Source organism: Talpa europaea (assembly GCF_964194135.1).
Source record: "Talpa europaea genome assembly, chromosome: 1".
In the NCBI taxonomy this organism is placed as follows: domain Eukaryota; kingdom Metazoa; phylum Chordata; class Mammalia; order Eulipotyphla; family Talpidae; genus Talpa; species Talpa europaea.
In genome coordinates, this window is record NC_140073.1 from 44,502,080 (window position 1) to 44,525,038 (window position 22,959).

The 22,959-nt window shown below is 37.0% G+C and overlaps 1 protein-coding gene across 6 annotated transcripts in view; it reads left to right on the plus strand.

Annotated features, from left to right (window-relative positions):
* Positions 1-584: 584 nt before the first annotated feature.
* Positions 585-22,959, plus strand: part of NUP98 (nucleoporin 98 and 96 precursor) — a gene marked incomplete at both ends in the record, with an annotated part of 89,057 nt that continues 66,682 nt past the window's right edge. For 3 of the 6 annotated variants that reach the window (XM_084231156.1, XM_084231159.1, XM_084231160.1), the window contains 10 exons: positions 585-660; positions 1,341-1,442; positions 1,529-1,705; positions 3,827-3,966; positions 5,280-5,387; positions 6,679-6,859; positions 8,173-8,336; positions 12,989-13,126; positions 14,631-14,769; positions 22,011-22,103. In XM_084231156.1, coding sequence (XP_084087282.1) covers positions 585-660; positions 1,341-1,442; positions 1,529-1,705; positions 3,827-3,966; positions 5,280-5,387; positions 6,679-6,859; positions 8,173-8,336; positions 12,989-13,126; positions 14,631-14,769; positions 22,011-22,103 — 1,318 coding nt within the window. The remainder of the gene's footprint in view (positions 661-1,340; positions 1,443-1,528; positions 1,706-3,826; positions 3,967-5,279; positions 5,388-6,678; positions 6,860-8,172; positions 8,337-12,988; positions 13,127-14,630; positions 14,770-22,010; positions 22,104-22,959) is intronic. The other 3 variants (XM_084231157.1, XM_084231158.1, XM_084231161.1) reach the window with 1 other exon arrangement.

A 22,959-nucleotide genomic window follows, 5' to 3' on the forward strand; every position in this document is an offset into this window, starting at 1 on the left:
TTTTAAAAGATGTTATGTATTTAGGGACAGCTTCTCCTTCTCCAGTGTTGCACGTGATGTTTCAGGTGCTAGAATACTTGCAAGTGCTAATGAAACATCGGTGCATTGAAACGCTCCTTAAAAATTATGTAGTTGACCCTTGAACAATACTGGTTTGAACTGCATGAGTTCACTTTTGTGGATTTTTTTTTTCAGTAAATACAGTTGACCTTCATGTTTTCAAATTCCGCAAGCATGGATTTAACAAACTGCTGGTTGAATCTGTGGATCCAGAACCTGAGGATCCAAAGCTAGATTATCTACTATAAAGGAGTTGAGCATTGAAAAGGTTGAACAACATTATTTTAAAGGATGATTATTGGTGGAATCTGAGTTTAACCTCACATGATATGAATTCAGTTTTACAAGGTCTGTTATAGAGAGTTTTAGGATATTGAATGACTTTGAACATTGTGCTATAGTTTGAACAGATCTGTTTGTAGAATTATACATTTTCTTAAACAATTACTTTATATTCTCTGGTCTTTAAAAAGCATTAACTTTTTCTTCTTTCCAGCTTTCTGAAGCAAGGACTCATTGTGAAGATGTTTAATAAATCATTTGGAACACCCTTTGGGGGTGGCACAGGTGGCTTTGGCACAACTTCCACATTTGGGCAGAGTAAGTTTTAAAAAAGGTGTGGCAGGGGAATCTTAAGTTACTCTTATTAAGAATAAATCCACTTTTGAAGAGTTGAACTTAATTCACATATTGGTCTTTATAACAAACTGCTTTTGAAAAAAATGATCAGAATAAGTTATTAAAATTTCCTCAGAAAATAGAAGTTCTGAGTTTTGTTACTGATTTTCAGATCAGGAAATAATGTTTTAAATATTTCAGTCTAAAATGCAATTAATGATTTGGAATCTAGTCTTGAATTTACTTTGTGAATAAGATGTGACATTTAGAAACAGAACTATTAAAATATCTTAAAGTTTCTAATCCCTAACCCCCACTACTCCTTAGTTCTGATTCCCCTCTCACTCAGTTTTATACTTGGCACTAGTTGCCTATGGCAGCCCTTACTCATTTGCTTTTAAACTTTTGTTAACAATTTTATACTTAGACAAAAATAGAATGAATGGTGCCTTTGCACATAAGTTTCTTTCCTTCATACAGGTACAATGAATAAAATGTGGCTTAATGTCATTAAATAGTCTGATGGAATTTTGAAAAAGAAAATAGCTTTCAGATTAGACCAATGGTCCTGTCTAAATGCAGAGTGTTAACAAGCATTTAAATTCTTTTTCATTGGATCACCTGATTTGCATTTTATTCTGACCCTGGATTTGGCTTTTCAGATACTGGCTTTGGCACTACTAGTGGAGGGGCATTTGGAGCGTCTGCATTTGGTTCTAGCAACAATACTGGAGGCCTATTTGGAAATTCACAGACCAAACCAGGTAGGGAAAACAGTTGGTTTATTTGTAGATTTCACCTAGTAACTCCAGTCTATTTAACTCCCCCTTTACCCTCTCTGTTTCCCCAGGAGGCTTATTTGGTACCAATTCATTTAGCCAGCCAGCTACATCAACAAGTACTGGCTTTGGATTTGGCACATCAACAGGAACATCAAATAGCTTGTTTGGAACTGCAAGCACAGGGACCAGTCTCTTCTCATCCCAGAACAATGCCTTTGCGCAAAATAAGCCAACTGGCTTTGGGAGTAAGTAGGACATCATGAAATTTCTGCACTCATTGACTGACTTCCTTATTAAATAATTTACTCTTCTATTTGTTCAGCTATCTCCTTTCCCCACCAGATAGCAAAAACATAGGGAGAGGAAAGTTTCAAAATGTATTGAAAAGTTTAACAGGCTGGAAAGGAGGGAAATTTGAACATCTTTCCAGGAATGGAACTCTGAGAAGCATTAGTATATAATGGATATATTAGGAAACAGATGAAAAGCCAGATCATAGTGGCATGGGTGTTAGGACAGGAGAATTTCAAGGAGGAAGTGTGCAGTTAACAGTATTACAATGAAGAGGTACTTTCTATTTGCCTTTTTCACATTTGATATGAAGAGATTTTTTTTTTAAGTTGGATTTATTTATTTATGCATAGGAGAACTGGGGTATAGGCCAGTGGTGCTGGAGGTAAGAGGATTCACCAGAGACAGAGTGAGGAGCAGAACAGGCAGAACTTTTGAAATATACTGCTAAGGGGAGCAGCCGATGAGACAGGAGAGGTCTGCTGCACCTTATGTGGGTCAGTTCCTTGGCCAGGGATCGAACTTAGGCCTTAGTGCATGGAGACTTAACCCCTAGGCCACCAGGGAGCCCCTGATATGAGGAGATTTAAAGCAGGAATGACAAATACTAGACATGATTTGTTACTCCTCCATTGCATGCCATGACTGATGGTTTGAATTGATGGCTCTCCATTTCAAGTCTAAATGTGGATACTTGAACTTAAATCTGGGGATATTTCTCCACAGAAATAGTACTTTGAGGCAACCATTACTAGTGGGACAGCTGTGCCCTGAGAGTTGATGCCATTCTGCACAAGAGTATGGCAGAATAAGCAAGTTAGTTAACTGTCAGTATTTTATAAACGAGACGTTGTTTGGGGGGGGGGTGTTAAAATATTTAAGCATGACAGTATAAAATGCAATTATAATACTGAAAAGAGATGTGCTTGTTAAACTGTATATTAGGACATGTATTTAGAGAAAAATAGCAGTGTGGCAATGAGTATCACTTTCCTCTTAACTTGGTGATTAGGGAGTCACTTAATGTTAAATGTTGACAGATAACTTTTCATTACTTACTGACATTCTTGGCACCATATGTATAAACTTTAGAAGTAGTACCTTCTATTTTAGAAAATATATTCTTCAATTATAGTTAAATTTGCTTTTATGTAATATTTTAAAAAGCTTTTTAGAAAAGTAGATAATCAGGTTCTATTCTAAAAAATAAACATTCCTACTAATTCATTTGCTAGGTGAAATTTTGCATTAACATATGTTTGGTTGTCATATAGGACTTTTTTTTGTTTTGTTTTGCTTTTTAATTTTTTGTTATATGTGGGTGCTTGTAAATATATATATAAACAAAATAGACTGTAACACCCGTTGAAGTAAGTTGTAATATGTTTTCAGATAGACAAGTTAATTTAACAGCTAGCGTTAGCAAGAAAGGAGAAAGAAGATATAATTTGTGATGAAACAAAACTCTGTTTCTTTTAATTTTCTCTCCCTTCTAAGAGAAGCCATAAAAAGGGTTTCATGGGCTCTTCATGAGGGTCAGTTGACTGAAGAATTCAGATATGTGTTTTATTTATTTATTTTTTTAAAAGAGGCATTTATTTGTTTGTTTGTTTTTTGTTTATACATGCACTGGGTACAGTCAGAAGCGCGGGAGGGTGAGAGAATTCACCAGAGCTAGAGCAGGGAGCAGAGCAGGCAGAAGGACCGAAGTACACTGCTGAGGGGAGCAGCGGGCGGCAGGAGAAGTCTGTGCGCCATGTGGGACCCTCCTTCGGTGGCCGGGGAGCAGCCGGGGATTGAACCGGCGCTGCAGAGGCCGCGGGCAGTTCGCAACCCAGCGCTCAACTGCTGCGCCACCGGGGAGGCCCTAGATAGGTGTTTTATTTCAGAGTTGTGAGCTTAGAATCTGTATGTCTATATAAAATACCTGTTTGAAGATTCTTGTTAGGAAGATATGAAAGGTAGAAAATTTGAGGATGTAGAGTAACTGCTGTGCCACAACCCAATTCCAAGATATCTTACAGTTTCTTAAATCCTTTACTGATTATCACCTCATTTTGTTTTCTGATTTGTAGATTTTGGAACAAGTACTAGCAGTGGGGGACTTTTTGGAACTACGAATACCACTTCCAATCCTTTTGGTAGCACATCTGGCTCCCTCTTTGGGCCAAGTAGTTTTACAGCTGCTCCTACTGGAACTACTATTAAATTTAACGTAAGTGGGTTTTTTCCAATCTTTGTGAAATGTTTCTCTCCCATATTTCTTTGCAGGATGAATCATAATATTTCTCCTCTTTTGAGTCATGCAGAGCTTAGCCTCATTCTTCTTGAAAGATATGTTAACATGATCTACAGTTATATAGTAAACAGGAAAAGTCTTGTAACATATAAAGTCAAATGTTAATGTATACTATAATAAGGCCTGGTGAAGGAGATATATGGAATAAGTTATCAATATTCTATATGCCAGTTATAGAATTTTGTGTCATCTTTGACTATTTTGAGAGGAGTTTGGTAGAGGACTAGAGTGGAAGATTTTGTTTACAAATATATGTGGAATATCACTTGATATTAGATACCACTTGACATGATTGCTTGGGAGATATTTAGGGTAGACCAAAGATATAGTTATCCTAATGAAAACTGCTGGCAAAAATAGGGTTTTCAAAATTTGTTCAGACTTACTCCAGAAAATGAAAAATTTCTCCAGCAAAGTAATGAATTTATAATACAGAATTTAGAATCTGAATTGAAAGAAAGTTAAATATAAATGATAGTGAAAAATACTGTGTTGTCTCTTAGAAAAGTAGAACAATTGAGAAAACTGACAATATGAATAGGAATGTTTTTAAATTTTTGCGTAGAAGAACCTGGGGTATAGGCCAGAGGTGCAGGAGGTGAGAGGATTCACCAGGGACAGTGGGGAGCAGAACAGACGGATTTACTGAAATACATGGCTAAGGGGAACAGCAGGCGAGACAGGAGAGGTCTGCTGAGTCATGTGTGGGTTAGTTCCCTGGTCGGGGTTCAAACTCAGGCCTTGGCAGTGATAACACTGAAACTTAACCCCTAGGACACCAGGAAGGCCCAATAGGAATCTTATTGTGCCTGTTTCCTCAGAAGGTTATGGGGGAAAACAGACTTTAGTATTTCTTAAATGCAACAATTGTAAAGTAGATATTTCAGAGCAGAATATGAGATAGAACTCAGAAATAGAGGTTTAAGATGTCTGTTTCCTTATGTATATGTTATTAAATGTATTTTATTAGATAATTGGGTAGCTTCATTTTGAGATTAATCTCCGGTTTTGTGTTAACTGTTACCAAGGTTGACTTGTTTAGATAACCTTGATGTAGGGAGAGATCAAAATTGCTGTGTATTTAATCAAGCTTTCTTAAAAACAACTTGTTAGCAGAAGACCTTTGAGACCAGTTATAGAGTTGAGTGGTAAAGAATTATCTGTGAGAGTAAGCTTCGACTTAGATATTTGCTTCAGACTTTCAAATTTACCTTTATCTTGCTTTGCAGCCTCCGACTGGTACAGATACTATGGTTAAAGCTGGAGTTAGCACTAATATCAGTACCAAGCACCAGTGTATTACTGCTATGAAAGAATATGAAAGCAAGTCACTAGAGGTCAGTAAAATACAATACAGAGTGTCATCTTATCCTTATGATTCTGTTGGAAAAATGTTTTATTTTTAGGATCAAATGGTTCACTTTGGGCTTATGTAAAAAAAAAAAAAAGCAACGAGATTATTTTCAAAAATTGTTTATAGATGTCTATTGTTTCAGGCAGGATGATATTCAACATGCACGTACCATTAGTTCTAACAATCTATTCTAAGCGTTACTTACACTGGGCAATGTGTGTTTGCATGTGTATATGTATGTTTTCAATATAATAGTTCCCCTTTGTCCTTGGGGGGATTCATTCCAGACTGCCAGTAGATGCCTAAAAACTGAACTGAACTGTACCTTTTATACCCTATTTTTTCCTATATGATAAAGTTTAGTTTATACACTAGATACATTAAGATAACAATAAAATAATTATAGCATTCTAGAATAAAAGTTACGTGAATGCTGCACTCTCTCAAAATGTTTTAAAATTTTGAGACTGTGGCTGAGTAGACAACTAAAACCACAAAAAGTGAAACCACAGATAAGGGGATGCACTATAAACTCATGCAAAATTCTATTGATAAATCAGTAAGTTTACTAAGTAGCTACACATACATAACCAGGATCCAAGTTAACATTCAAGATGTCCCCTTTGTGTCCTGCCACCTAATCATAATCTTGCCCATCTTTTCCCCATTTTTGAACTTTATAAGGGTGGAATCTTATATTAGGAGTTTAAGTTTGTCTTTGAACCTTGTGAGTTCAATCCATGTTGTTGTATGAAGTTCGTTTGTTCATTCTCTTTGCTGTGTAATAGTTCGTCATCCATTTTGACCATCATCCCTACTTATATCTGTTGCTTTTTCCTACATTGAAAACTTTGCTTGATTTATTGGAGTGTGCAGAAACACATTGACTTGTGAGACAAAAATACTTACATTTTTTGCTGCCTTTCATAAATTTCCTGAACTCCCTAGAATTCATCATCTTTTATCAGCTAAATTTTACATTTGGGGTGGATGTAAATAAAATTATTACAGTATTTTCCTAAAAGAAAGAAAATTAAAATGTGATTTGCCCTTTGGCCTGTAATTTTATGGTAATTATTGTATGAATTTTAATGTTCATTGTACACTGCTGGAAATGTTTTTTTGTAATGCTGTTAAGTTAATGTTATTCTGAGTTTTCTGTTTTAGTCATGGTTCCTATGTGAACATAGAATTTGAGTAATGAGTTTATTTAGTCTTCTAAATAACTTTGTGGCTGCATATTAAGATTAGAAGTATATTTTCCCTACCTCTAGGAACTTCGTTTAGAGGATTATCATGCTAACCGGAAAGGTCCACAGAACCAGGTGGGAGCAGGTTCCACGACTGGTCTATTTGGGTCTTCCCCAGCCACCTCCAGTGCGACAGGACTCTTCAGTTCCTCCACTACTAATTCAGGTTTTGCATATGGTCAGAACAAAACAGCCTTTGGAACTAGTAAGTACTTGACATCATATTGAACTGCTGAGAATGCACAGATAACTAAAAATAAAATGTAACTATTTTGTGATAAGTGCTATCAAGGAAAATAATTAGAGGATGCTGGAGGATTAGGCAGTACTGGATATATGTGTAGGGGTGGAAAGAAATGCAGTTCTAAATAAAGATGGTTAAGAATGGCTCTACTGATAGGTGACGTTTATTTGATCAGTGACCTCTTAGGAAAATGTAAAGGCTAGATTTCTGGAGGAAGAACATACCAGTGGTAGGGGAAACATCTCAGTCTAAAAATCCTGAGTTTTTGCCAAAGAGGAGAGGATAAGGGGAAGTACTGGGATGATATGAATGATAAAGGATTTTGTGGGTCAATGTTAAGATTTCAATTTAGAGAAGTCTTGTGATTATGAGTAAAGGATCATTGTGTAAGCAAGCAAGGGTGGAAACAAATCAGAAAAATCATTGCTCTATCACATGTGAGATGATGATGGCTTGGATGATATGGTGCTGTGGATTTGATTAAAAATGTCAGATTTTGGTCATAGGATATTGTGTTAATATTGACATGATGGAATTGATTTTTATGGTCATGGGATTTATGTGGCGATAAGATGTTATGGGATATGGAAGAGAGAAGTCTGAAGTGGTTACTCAGTTACTTCATAAAATATTATTAGTTTTGCCATTACATAAATGTGCTATGAAGTTCATGAAATACAAAAAAATGTGTATAGTCAAAGGTCTTGTCTTTCCCTCTATCAACCACCATTTTGTTTCTGTGAAAACAAAAAAAGTTAGATTATTTTGGTAGCTTCGTAGGAAGTTTTATATATACACAATCACAAATAAATACATATTTAAGATCTATTTAGCATTCCTTTCAATCTTGGTATTCTGTGATTGAATTTAGTTAGTAGTATTATTAAATACTGTTGTGTCATACCTTCTGCTGGATATGTTGGTATAAAGAGAAAGCCTCTGTTTTCAAGAAAAACTTAGTATTAACTAGGTTAAACACAGTTTGAATGTAGTATGGTATCGTGTATAAATTGAAGACAGCTATGGGCTCCCAAGAAACATTACCTAGCCCAGCCAGGGTTCTTGGGTCAGAGTATTGTAGGAATTAAGTCTGAACAAAATTTGGAGTTAGCTGAAGAGGGGTGAAAAAAGAAGCAGTTATCCAACTTGAGGAATAAATGAATGTAGGGTAATTTAGATAAGTTGCCAATAATGTAAGGCTAAGTAACTGAATAACATGAAGTTGGGGGTATTTTTTCTCCATTTCTTCTTCCTTTATTTCTTTTCCCTAAAAGGTACAACTGGATTTGGAACAAATCCAGGTGGTCTCTTTGGCCAACAGAATCAACAGACTACCAGCCTCTTCAGCAAACCATTTGGCCAGACTACAACCACCCAGAACACTGGTTTTTCCTTTGGTAATACTAGCACACTGGGACAGCCAAGCACCAACACCATGGTAAGGACACAGACCCTTACTTAACTCTAGGTTTTATTTGTAGAACTAAGTAATGAGGCTTTGAATTCTGTCAAATTAGTAAGTTCTACCAAGGTTCTTAAGAGGTGATGGTATGTACTAAAGGGAAGAAGGCAAAATCTTTAAATAATTAAGTCCTAGATTCTAGTCCTAACTCTACTCTGTACTCAACTGGGAGGCTGTTCAGCAAATCACTTCTCCTTTCTGAGCATGTTTTCTTTTCACCAACTAAGAGCTACTTAGTGTACTAAAATTGACTTGAATAAACTACACTTTAGGACAGCAACTCCAACCATTCTATAGATTGTAGGAGAAAATAAAATTACAGGCTGTATTTCAGATGAGTCTGTCAGCTTGTTAAATCTTAACAAATCAGGCAAAGAAGTTTAGTTTAAGATAAATAAAGGAACCCGAAAACTCAGAACTGTATTGGGTAATTGCTACTTCTCTACAGAAAGTAAAAGAGAAAGTCCTTTTAGTCATCACTAGTTTATATCTAGGGGCTCTTTTAGGGAAGTATAAAATTAAGGTTAATTCACGGTATGATTTATAGATTATAATTCTTGGAATTTATCTGGCCTTTAAATTAGAGATATAATACCTGATTAAAAAACAAGTACAGCTAGACCCCAAAATCTTCAAATTATTGGCATGCCAAATTCATATAAAAAAATTAAACACCATAACCAAGTGAAATTAATTCCAGGAAGGCTGTCCCCGCATAAAAATTAATCAATAGTGGCCTCCCTGGTGGCACAGCGGTTGAGCGCTGGTTTGTGAAGCTGCCCGCAGCCTCTGCAATGCCGGTTCGATCCCCAGCTGCTCCCCAGCCACCGGAGGAAGGTCCCGCATGGCGCACAGACCTCTCCTGCTGCCCGCTGCTCCCCTCAGCAGTGTACTTTGGTCCTTCTGCCTGCTCTGCTCCCTGCTCTGGCTCTGGTGAATTCTCTCACCCTCCTGTGCTTCTGACTGTACCCAGTGTTTGTATGAATAAATAAATAAATAAATCTTTGGGGAAAAAAAATTAATCAATAGAATAAGCCAAAGAAGTGAGATGTAAGACAAAAAATGAAACGATCACCCTGATTGGTGCAGAAAAAGTATTTGACACCTTTCAACAAATAATAGAAAGGAACCTAGAATAGCAAAACAGTCTTGAAAAAAGAATAGACTCGCTTTTTTTTTTAATTTTAAAACATACTGTAAAGCTAGTGGGTTTGAGAGTTCAGAAATAACTTTCATATTTACCACTGATCTTCAATATGAGTATCAAAGCAATTCAGTGGGGAAAGAATAATCTTTTCGGGCCTCCCCGGTGGCGCAGCTGTTGAGCGCTGGGTTGCGAAGCTGCCCACGGCCTCTGCAGCGCTGCTTCGATCCCCGGCTGCTCCCCAGCCACCAGAGGAGGGTCCCACATGGCGCGCAGACCTCTCCTGCTGCCCGCTGCTCCCCTCAACAGTGTACTTCGGTCCTTCGGCCTGCTCTGCTCCCCGCTCTGGCTCTGGTGAATTCTCTCACCCTCCCGCGCTTCTGACTGTACCCAGTGCTTGTATAAATAAATAAATAAAATAAAATAAATCTTTAAAAAAAAAAAGAATAATCTTTTCAACAAATGGTTGTGGGACAACTGCTGCTCCACATGCAGAAGGATGAGATTGGACCCCTTTTTCATACCATTTGGTAACTATGAAAGTTTACTCAAATAGAACAAGCACTTGAATATAAGAAATAAAACTTATGCAACTGTATAAGAAGGAAAGTCATGCAATGGTTTCTTGGATATGACATCAAAAGCAACAAAAGAAAAGAATGGTTTGGGGTTTATCAAAATTAAAACCTTTGACTTCTTCTCTTTAAGAGGTGATTTCTGAAAATGATTCACTATTCACTTACCCTAGAAACCCTACAAAATTGTCTAAAACCAGAGACCCAGATCTTCCTGTTCATTTTAAGTACCCTTGTGAAACTGCCCGGACCATCAAGGACATACATACCTGATAAATCATCAAGTATCTGAGGAGTGTCACTTTACAGAAGCAAAGTCTGCCATTCCTTCCTGATAGTGGTGGAGTTGCTAGGTTTGTCCTGGCCAAACACTGGGGCTGGATGCAGGGTTGATGAACCAAAAAGAATGCTGAGTTTTTCGGTGCCTTGTTAAAAATACAGAGTAATGCTGAACTTACAGTTTCAGATGTAGATTCTCTGGTCATTGAGTATATATATATATATCTCCAGGTGAACAAGGTCCCTAGGATATGGTGCAGAACTCATAAAGCTCATGCTGATTGTTAACCCATACACTGAGCTAACCCTTTCACATTGAGATAATCTTTATAAATCGTTCCTAAACTGAAAGAGGAGGTTGCACAGAAAAGATATCCCAAAGAAACTAAAGAAACAAAAAACTTAGACCTGTAATAAATAAATTAGCATAAAATAAATGCAGTTAAAGTTAAAAAAAGATTATATTGTATAATTGTGGATTAAAAGGATACCATCAAGAAAGTAAAAACATTGACAGGTGGGAGAAAATGCTCGTAAGTCATATAAGACAAAAATTCATTTAAAAAATCCGTTCCCTGCTCTGTCTCTGTTGAATCCTCTCACCTTCCCGCACATCTGGCCTGTATCCCGGTTCTTGTATAAATAAATAAATCTTTAAAAAAATGGGCCAGTCTTTGGTCCAACCACTATGGAAAGCTGTCTGGAGGTTCCTCAGTCTACTGAAAATGGAGCTATCATATGACCTGGCAGTTCCACTCTTAGGGATCTACCCAAAGGACACAAACACATTGATTCAAAAGAGCACCTGTATCCCTGTGTTTATTGCAGCACTATTTACAATAGGTGAAACCTGGAGACAACCCAAATGCCCAAAAATAGATGACTGGATCAATAAGGTGTGGTATATATATACAATGGAATATTATTCAGCAAACAGAAAAGATAAACTCATGCCATTCGCAGCAATGTGGGTGAAACTAGAAGGAATTATGCTCAGTGAAATAAGCCAGAAGGAAAAATAAAAATATCGCATGGTTTCACTTACAGCAGGAATATAGGGGAACCAAATAAGACATCAGTGTAAAAAAATAATAACAGTACAAAGCAAAAACAGACAATTATAAATCAGAGACATATTGCAGGGGAGGAGGAGGAAGAGAGATCAGAGGGAGGGAGGGAGGGAGGGAGAACAGGGGACTGAGGTGGTGGTACATGGGTGCATTGGGGAAGGAAACTCTCAGGGGACTACACCTGAGGGGGTGGGGGGAAGCAAATATTGTTTATAAATGAACAATGATAATGAAAAAATTTTTTTAAATGGGCCAGCCTTTCAGCTGGAACCACCACCTTGCAGTACGTTGCCAAAAGGATCAACACAAAGCGAAAGACGAGACCCACTGTGTCTTATGTAGGCCTTTTTGACAATCATGAAGTTGTTCCTTTGGCCACATACTTAGGAATCTACAAGAAAGGTGATACTGGAGACATAAAGAGGATGGGCACTGTTCAAAAAGGAATGTCCCACAAATATTACTGTGGCAAAACTGGAAGGGTCTATAATGTTACCTTGCAGGCTGTTGTCATATTATTGTAAAACAAGTAAAGGGCTAGATTCTTTTTTTTCCCTCAAATTTTGTCATTTATAATACCATCATTTTGTGAGTATGACTTCACACCTCTATAATTTGTAAATGCTTCATTCACTCTCCATTAAAACTCCTGAGCAAATATCCTAACCCCTTCTCTCTACACCTCCTTTCCCTGTGATAACCAGAATATTTTTCAGAGTCTTTAAGACATTTTGGCTGTATTTTACCGTTTTCTTTGGTTATTTATATTCCATAAATAAGTGAAGCCATCTAGTGTCTGACCTTCACTTTCTTACCATTTCACTTAGCATAATCACCTCAAGATTCATCTATTTTGTCAAGAGAACAAAATATAGTGCACTTTAAGTGGATAAATGTTAATGGTAAGCCAGTTACATCTCAATGAACTGTTAAAAAAACCCATCGTCAAGTTCCGAGTTCAGCAATATTCAAGCACAATGTTTTTCTTTGTTAACTAATGCATAATAAAAGTTCTTAAACATTTGATAATAAAGATTTTGCTTATTTGAAATGGTGTAGTTTCTTAAATTAAGACTTTAACATTATACTCCTGCTTCCATCCTGATTAATTTATCTTCAGTTACTTGTTTCAAAATCATTCCCCAACTCAGTATTGACAAGTTTTTTTGGCATAAGTTTGAAAATTAAGCATCTTGGCATACCATTTTGTTTTGACAGCCTGATATCTCTTATAGCACAAGAGTTATTGTAAAGTCTTATTAGCTAACTGCCCAGAGCTTTGGTGTACATACCAGGTTTAGGTACAGGTATGAATTTCTGGTTCTGCCACTGAGGAAGTATGATGAGGAAGTAGGCACATTTTTAACTGCTCTGAGCTTTATTTTCTTTGGGAAATGGCTGTTTGTTAATGGTATTGTGAAGAAAAGATAGATGCTATGTAAGGTATTTAGCACAGTATCTGTCATAAAGTTTAAAAAAGTGGCAACTATAATTATTAATATATGTCTCTTAAAAACTGACTATTGTAGGACATCTTATAACCTAAATTACTTTTTGCAGGGTTTGTTTGGAGTAACCCAAGCCTCACAGCCCGGAGGTCTTTTTGGAACAGCAACAAACACCAGCACTGGTACAGCATTTGGAACAGGAACAGGTCTCTTTGGGCAGAACAATACTGGATTTGGTGCTGTTAGTTCGGTAAGGTTTTTACAGTTGACTGTAATTTGAAGATGTGTATAAATCTGTTAAAGTAATTTCTAAGAAAGAGTTAACTGCCTTTCAAGTATCTTTATTGGGTATATTGTATAACTTATACTGATGATAGCAAAAAGTTACTGCAAAAGTTAGTGCAAAACTTCGTGACTTTAATAGGTTAATTCTCAATAAGTTTTTAAAATGTCTATCGCAGTGCTTGTGTTCAATTTACTTTTGGTAACAAAATACCACTATAATTGGCTTGTTTAAATTGTTGAGTCTAAATTGAGATACTTTTGCTTCTAAAATTAGGTAATTTTTGACTCCTAGTTGTAAACTCTGTTTTGGGTGAGAAACTGGTATATTTGAAAATTGAGAATTAAGTATTTTTCATATTGAACAAGTTGCTAAAATTGTGTTCTCATAGTCATCAGGCTGCTGGATGCTTAACTGAATTGTTTTCCTTGCTAAGTATTTAAGTAAAAAATTACTATTTAGGAATTCCCATGAGCTAAAAATTATAAATCTTATATTACCAATTAAAGAAATTATATGAGAACCATTATGAAATTGTTAATCTATGTTATCTGCCTGTTAAAATTTTTGAACATGTTGTTGTGGGTAGTTAAAAAGAAAAATCTCCAAAATGTGGTTTTGTTTTCATGAAAATTGAAATCTCAACTTTGGGCAGCCAATTGAAGTTAGGAATTGGGAAAATAATAACAGCGCTTCAGAAAGTTCTTGTTGTTTTTAATAACAACTTTATTGACATATAATCTCCATGCCATACAGTTTATTCTTCTAAAGTCATTCAGATATTTTGTTCGTTTGTTTAATTGTTTTGTGGGATCCCTTGCTGGTGGCCGGGGATCGAACTGGTGCTGCAGAGGCTGCGGACAGCCTTGCAACCCAGCGCTCAATCGCTATGCCACCAGGGGAGGCCCCATACCAGATGTTTTTTAATATGTTCATAGAGTATCACCAAACCAACAAGAAAACCCAAACTCATTGTAGTCACTTCTCATTTTCCCTCAGTCACCTCAACCTGCTTTCTATTCATGGATTTACCTATACTGGACATTTCATATAAATAGAATCACCTAATGTGTGGTCTTGGTGACTGATTTTATTGATATAGCATCATGTTTTGAGGGTTCATTTAGCTTTAGCATGTGTAAATTTCTGTTGGTTAAAAAAAAATGCATTTCTGTTGCAAAGTAAAAAATATTTGATTGCCTTGTGTTTTTTTTAACCTTACTAAAACCTTTTGTTTGCTGAGGGGTTACCATTAACTTCTCAGTTGAGGAGGATTCTGTGTTCATAAAGTTAATTTTGCTCAGATAAGTTTATCTTTCTGATAGTCTTTATTCATCCTCCTTCTGTCCTTTTCATAGAAGTTAATACATCTCTCCCTACACTCAATCTGGTATACCTGAGGTATCCTCTCTTTACTGTCTGGAATTTATCTTTATATACTTAAAATTTTCCTATGTTCTGTTCTTTTTAGACCCTGTTTGGCAGTAACAAGCTTACTACATTTGGAACCAGCACAACCAGTGCTCCCTCATTTGGTACAACCAGTGGCGGGCTCTTTGGTAACAAACCAACCCTGACTTTAGGAACCAATACAAACACTTCCAATTTTGGTACATATAAAAAGCAGGTTTGGCTCTCTTAAAGTTACACTGACTATACCACACATCATCCTCCTGATTCATATGATTGGGAATATTTTAAAATTCTCAGGTAAGCTGTGGCTAGATGTGAGATAGGAGGTACCAGAAGGAAAGGTTTAAAGTCATGGACATGGTTGAGATACTTAGAAGAGATTTAAATTCACTTTTCCTCTTAACTGCTTTGGCTAAAACAGGCCATCAGCACATGCAGTAGTACCTTGCAGAAAGTGGATTGTCTAATGGAGATAGATTTTTTCCCAAAATAAGCAAACACTTTCTTTGGGTTATCTCACCAATAGTTGTGAAACCATACAGTGACCCATTTGGTTGAAATTAACACATTTGGTTCTGCCAGGTTTCAAATGAGATGTAGTATACAGGTGAGATTTTATCATTCTTTTGTTTGTTGTTTTGGTTTCAGTGGTTATTTTTTTGAGATTTGATGATTCTTATTTAAATTGAGGCCATTCTAATTTGGTGGATTATTCGGGACTTTTCTTGAAGTCGCAAACATTGAGTACATGTTCACTGTAAGAAATAAGATTGAACCACAATTTAAAAAAACTCTGAATTACTCTTCAGAGATGGAAAAATTTAGACCTATTTAATTAGACATATTTTTTCAATGTCTTCTATACCTAAGTTTTCAAACAAATTCAACATTATTTGTGTTAAATCAGATATAGAAAATTCATTTCATTATCAAGGGAAATACTTTTTTAAGGATTTTATGTGCCAGATACATGATTAGGTACTGGTTATCTAGTGAGAGAGGAGTGCAAAGACATGTTTATTTGCCATAGATTGGCACTTACACATTTTCTCAGTGAATTTCTGGTGGTGTTTTTTTTTTTTCTGCATGTAAGAACTGGGATATAAGCCAAAGGTACGGGGACTGAGAGGATTCACCAGAAACAGAGTGGGGAGCAGAACAAGCAGAGCTACTGAAATACACTGCTGAGGGGAGCAGCAGGCAAGACAGGAGAGGACTGCGACAGGAGAGGACTGCTGTGCATGTGGGTTAGGTCCCTGACTGGGGATCAAATTCTTGCAGCAGTGGCTGATGATAACTTGATAGTGCTGAGATTTTAGCCCCTGCGCCACCGGGGAGGCCCCTTTCTAGTGAATTTTTGAATGATCTTGTAATGTGCTGGTGAAAGAGAGTACATAATGCATCCTTTGGAAAATTTTATGCTGCACAGAAATATGAACTGCATGAACAAGATTAGATAGGTTAATGGCATGTACCAATTCCTAAAATTATGTATTTGATTTGATTTTTTAGAAACCCTTTTGTTGTGTTGCTCACTCATTGGTAGTAACAATTATTGTTCCATCTATAAGTATTTTTGGCTATACTCTGAAAGAAGTTTTGAGGCAGTAGACTTAGCATGGGTAAACTATCAATTTGTATGCATGTTTCTTTCCTACAAATAGAATTAAAATGGAATAGATATTTAAGGATTAAATCACTGTTTAGAGCCAATTTTATCGCTATTCCTCCCTCTTCTCCAAGGAGCCTTTTTTTTTTTTTTTTAAAGATTTATTTATTTATTTATACAAGCACTGGGTACAGTCAGAAGCACGGGAGGGTGAAAGAATTCACCAGAGCCAGAGCAGGGAACAGAATAGGCAGAAGGACCGAAGCACACTGCTGAGGGGAGCAACGGGCAGTGGGAGAGGTCTGCGTGCCATGTGGGACCCTCGCCCAGTGACGGGGGATTGAACTGGCGCTGCAGAGGCTGCGGGCAGCTTTGCAGCCCAGCGCTCAACCTCTGCGCCACCGGGGAGGCCATCCAAGGAGCCTTTTTAGACCATTCTTTGCTTAATTATTATCTTATCCCATGAGATTTTTGCAAATCTTACATACCACATACATACTACATATTTATTGATGTATAGTCCCTGGAAGGGCCATTACCCATTATGTAGCTATGATTTGTTTTTTTGGTGTCTCTGATTTTTTAAATACTTGCATAGAAGCAGTTTATACTCTTCAAAAATGCATGTATTTTTCCTTTTTTCCTAGTAAAACTCAGTTTTCAGAATTAAATGTTATTTATGACAGTGTACTTATTGAGCCTATACTTGATTTAAAAAAAAAAAAGCTGGACTTTTGAAATATATTTGATACTATTCTGTGGTTGCAGATACCTGATTTGTGTGGAGGCCTTTTGTTGTATGAATATACTCATGTTTAATGATTTGAAAATGAATATTCTTATTTTTATTGATAAGCCTTACTAAGTGCTAAATTTGAATTGGCCTTACTAAGTGCTAAATTTGAATTGTCCTTACTAAGTGCTAAATTTGAATTGTCCTTTTTTTTTTTTTTAAAGATTTATTTGTTTTTGCATACAAGAACTGGGGTATAGGCCAAAGGTAGGGGAGGGTGAGAGGATACACCAGAGACAGAGTGGGGAGCAGATCAGGCAGACCGACTAAAATACACTGCTGAGGGGAGCAGCGGGCGAGCCAGGAGAGGTCTGCTGCGCCATGTGGGCAGCTTCCTTGGCCAGGGATCGAACTCGTGCTGCAGTGGCTGTGGACAGCTCCATAGGTTGTGTCTTAACCCCCTGCGCCACCAGGGACACCCTAATTCATTTTCTTAATAGTTATCTTGGCAGAAATGAGTTTTAAGACTAATAAATGTATGACATCATATAAATTCCTGCATGAGTGGAATAGAAGTTTCAGGAGAGAAATTATGGGGCGGATGCCAGCACTGTAACAGTTGAAAGAGTTTGAAGATTCTTTGGGTATAGATGAAATGGTGCCAAGCAATAAATCACTGGTTCTTCATGCTACAGTGGTTATGGGGACAGTTAGCTATTTGTATACATAAACATCTTTTTTTTCCAATAGTCTGCTTTTCTTTTTCATTTGAGGACTAATTGATATCTAACATGTTCGTGGCATGTGATGCAATATTTGTATATACTGTGAAATGGTCAGACAACCGAGTTAACACCTGTCACCGTACATAGTTTCAAAATACCTATTTTTCTTATGTTAACTTTTTTTTTTTTTAATTTATTTGTTTATTTATACAAGCACTGGGTACAGTCAGAAGCGTGGGAGGGTGAGAGAATTCACCAGAGCCAGATCGGGGAGCAGAGCAGGCAGAAGGACCTAAGTACACTGCTGAGGGGAGCAGCGGGCGGCAGGAGAGGTCTGCGCGCCATGTGGGACCCTCCTCCGGTGGCCGGGGAGCAGCCGGGGATCGAACCGGCGCTGCAGAGGCCGCGGGCAGCTTCGCAACCCAGCGCTCAACCGCTGCGCCACCGGGGAGGCCCTCTTATGTTAACTTTTAAGATCTTTCTCAGCAATTTTCAAAATGCAATACAGTACTATTATATTAACTATAGTTACCATGCTGTACTTTTTTTTTTTTAATATTTATTTATTTTTATACAAGAGCTGGAGTATAAGCCAGAGGTGCGGGAGGGTGAGAAGATTCACCAGAGATAGGGCAGGGAACAGAACAGGCAGATGTACTGAAATACACTGCTGAGGGGAGCAGTGGGTGCGACAGGAGAGGTCTGCTCGCCATGTGGGATTCTCGCCGGCTGGCCAGGATCGAACCCGCGCTGCAGAGGCGGCGGACAGCTTCACAGTGCGGCACTCAACCCGCTGTGCCACTGGGGAGACCCACCATGCTGTACTTTTTAATCACTGTGACTTAAGTTATTCTATAACTGGAAATTTTTATCTTTTGACCCACGTCATCTAATTTTACTCCCACACCCCACCTCTTGCCTCTGATAACCACCACTCTGTTCTCCATATCTATCTACCTGGGCTGTTTTTTTTTTTTTTTTTTAAGAGTCTACATATAAGTGAGATTAGATTGTATTTGTCTTTTCGTGTTGCACTTATATCATTTAGTATAATGCCTGCATGGTCCATCCTTGTTGTTACATTGCATGATATTTTTTTCTTTATGGATGAATAATAACCTGTTGTGTGTGTATGTGTACTACCTGTGTCTATAGATAAACTTCTGTATTTATTAATGGATACTTAAGTTGTTTTCATGTCTATAAATAAATATATTTATTTCTGTATTCATTAATGGATACTTAAGTTTCCATATACTGGTTATTATAAACAATGCTGTAGTGAGGGTACATATATCTTGTTGGAGATGTTTTTGTTTTGTTTTGTTTTTAAAGATTTATTTATTTATTTGTTTATACAAGCATTGGGTACAGTCAGAAGTGCAGAAGGGTGAGAGAATTCACCAGAGCCAAAGGGGAGAGCAGAGCAGGCAGATTTACTGAAACACACTGCTGAGGGGAGCAGTGGGTGGCAGGAGAGGTCTGCGCGCCATGTGGGACCCTCAACCGTGGCTGGGGATTGAACCGGCGCTGCAGGGCTGTGGGCAGCTTCGCAGCCCAGCGCTCAACCGCTGCGCCACCAGGGGAGGCCCTGTTTTGTTTTGTTTTTAAAGATTTTCATTTATTTATACAAGAACCGGGGTACAGGGCAAATGCGCGGGAGGGTGAGAGGATTCACCAGAGACAGAGTGGGGAACAGAACAGGCAGACTGACGAAATACACTGCTGAGGGGAGCAGTGGGCGAGACAGGAGAGGTCTGCCGTGCCATGTGTGACCCTCACCGGCTGGCCGGGATCAAACCGGTGCTGCAGAGGCTGTGTACAGCTTCACAGCGCTGCGCTCAACCGCCTGCGCCACCAGGGGAGGCCCTGTTTTTGTTTTCTTATGGTAGTTCTATTTTAAATTTTTTGAGGGACTGCTCAATGTAGTGGCTGCACTAATTTTACATTCCTATCAACTGTGCACAAGTGTTTCCTTTTTTCCACATCCTCAGGAAGACTTGTAGTTTCTTGTCTTTTGATAATAGTTATTCTAACAGGTGTGTGGTGATATCTTACTGTGATTTTGATGTACATTTCCCTAATAATGATGTTGAGCATCTTTTCATGTACCTGTTGGTCATCTATATGTCTTCTTTTGAAAAACGTTTATTTATAGCCTTTGCCTTGTATTTGGTAACTACTTAACAAATACGTGATTTGCAGATTATTTTCTCCCATTCATTTGGATGCCTGTTCATTTTGTTGATTGTTTCCTTTGTTGTACACTTACTTTTGCTTTTGTTGCTTTGTTTTTTGTGCAAAATCCAAAAAATCATTACCAAGATCAATGTCACGGTGCTTATTTATTTATTTATTTATTTATTGGCTTTTTAACAATATTTTATTTTATATATTTTTACATCATTTTTCATTTTTGCACAATGTATGCTTTTTCATCGTGGTTATAGTGCCCATACAATTCCCACCCCCCTTATTTTGACCGTAATTCTCCCCTCCCCCTCTCCGTAGTGTGTTGTGTCTCTGGCTTATAGTCGCTTGTTGATTTTGATTTTTACTTTATTATAATTAGTTCAAGGCACTTATTTGCCTATATCTTCTTTTAGGAGTTTTATGATTTCAGAGCTTAAATTTAAGTCTTTAATCCATTTTGAGTTAGTTTTTGTCTATGGTATAAGATAGGGGTCCAATTTCATTCTTTTGCATGTGACTGTCCAGTTTTTTCAACATGATTTATTGAATAGACTGTCCTTTGTATAAGCTCCTTTGTCATAAATATATTGATCATTAATTAAATGATAACCCATAATTTAAAAAATTGTTATGAATTAAGAGTTGATAAACTTTTGTCAGAATCGGAGGAAATGTGTGGTATAAACAGTGTAAGTTGGGACTAATTTCCCTCTTGTGGGTTTGAGGTAGTTCACAAGTTTTGTATTATGTTTATGGGGCTGGAAGATCCTTTTTGGTTATATTGTAACTCAAAAAAAATATTTCCTAGTGTGTATATATATTTTTTTTTTTTTCCTTATAAGAAAATTGGTTGTGCTTGAGTAGGTAGTACTCCATTTTTATGGCATAGCTGTTAACACAGTTGAAGAAAAGATTTAATGAATGAATGAATTAAATGCATAGAGATTAAGTTATTATTTGCTTGGATTTTCAAATGACAGAACTATTTTCAAAAAGACTTAGTGTTTTACAGATAGAGTTACTGGCCAGCGATTGATTTTTCTGTTATCAAAAAGAATTAATGATATGTTCTTTAGTGGTGGTCTTGTTGATATTAAACTCCAAAAGGAGTGCAGAAACTTTGCAGATGTGTATCTGTATAAAAGAGAAATAACATCAGTAAAGCAATGTAGGTGACTTTGTGGAAAGACTGGATTTTAAAGGGAAATCATAACATTTTCTTTGAATGATGGGTCTTAGTGAAGAAAGATTTACCTCTCCATCATCTCTGGTAATGATACAGTTCAGTATAAGAAAATTTATTCATAGATTATCTTCTCTTTTTAATATCAGCTAGCTAAGTCCACCTATCAGATGATTGAGTGTGATATAATTGAAATTTCTCATGTGAGCAGCCACATGTTACTATCTTTTCAATAGAAAAGTTTCTTTTTTTTTTTTTTTTAAAGATTATTTATCCATACAAGAGCTGGGGCACAGGCCAGATGGGAGGGTGGTGAAAGGATTCACTAGAGACAGAGTGGGGAGCAGAAAAGGCAGATTGACTGAAGTACACGCTGAGGGGAACAGCTGGTGAGACAGGAGAGGTCTGCTGCGCCATGTGGGTTACTCCCTGGCCGGCCAGGAATCGAACTTGTGATGCAGAGGCTGTGATAGCTTCATAGATTGCGTCTTAACCCCTTGCGCCACCAGGGGAGGCCCTCAATAGAAAAGTTTCTACAAAGATTTTTACTGGTAGTTTTCTTTTAGGAAGAACCTTTAGGTTCAATGAAGTTTCTTGTTGTCTATATTATTTTTAGTGAAGTATGAGGGAATGAGATTTCCTTCTAGAAGTTAAACATCAAACAGAGACTGACGGTTTTGAGCCTTCTTTCAAAGGGAAGGCTCAAAAACTCAAGCACAATCACTTGCTGTTAATGCTGGTTATTATCCTATTCAGAACTGATATTTCAAAGTATGAAATGTGGTCAAGTATACAGGAAGACCTGCAGTATCTGTTTATAGGCATTAAAATTAAATTTTAAAAAGTTAAATTAACATACCATTTTTGGATTTCTAAATATTAATATCTGAAAGATATGAAACTTAGTGTCAGACTGCTTTTTTTAAAATTCCCTTTAAGAGGAAATTGATGTTTGTGTTGAAAGTACAGTTTACTTAGACTCATTGTCCTCCTAGGTTTTGGCACAAATACCACTGGGAACAGTATTTTTGGAAGTAAACCAGGACCTGGAACTCTGGGAACTGGGCTTAATGCAGGATTTGGAACAGGTAAGGAATTGTACTGTTAAATTTACTTATTAATTGCCTCTGTTTGATCATATGACTGGAAATAAACCTAGATTTCCATTTGATCAATAGACTTATGAAACATTCCCATCATGAGATTTTTAAATGTTGGCATGTTTATCTTAGAAGCTCTATGCTTTCTTCCTACAAAATGTTTGTCCTCTGATAGTCCTTGTCTATGTGGAGTTTTCAGTATCTCATACTTGTCACTATAATGATAGTAATTTTCAGTTCCCCTATATTACCTTTGCAAAAGGTATTTGAGACCTCAAAGTGTTTATCAAGGTTTATTACCCTAATAATAAGCATAGCAGTAAGAGTACATACTGTTAATTAACAAATACTTGAGATTTTCAAGGTCTGTGTATATCCTTGCATTCTTTTATGATATAGAACTTCTGTAATTTACTATTCACAGTTATTTTTTTGGTACCTTTGAAGACTTTGACCCATCTACATGTCAGCATTTTAAACAATTGGAGAGTGGTAGGGTAGTAGTGATCATAAAGTGAATAAGTATATTAGTGTGTACACTTAATGAGGTTTTTAAGCATTTGGTTTTACCTACTTTTCAGCCTACTGTGTGTGCATTCATTTAGGAGCAAATCATTTATTTCCATGGTCTCTACTTCCACTGTCCAGTTACCTGAACGTGCTCCAATCATTTATTATCTCCTTTTTAATAGAATCTTTATACTTTCCTTTTACTTTCTTTTTAAAATAAAAGATGTAAGCACTAGTAAAAAATTTCAACAGTTATGGAAATATCATGAGAAGTTCATGTATTTCAACTGCGAATGAAGGTTATTAAAAACTTGGCATGTATCTTATTTATTAG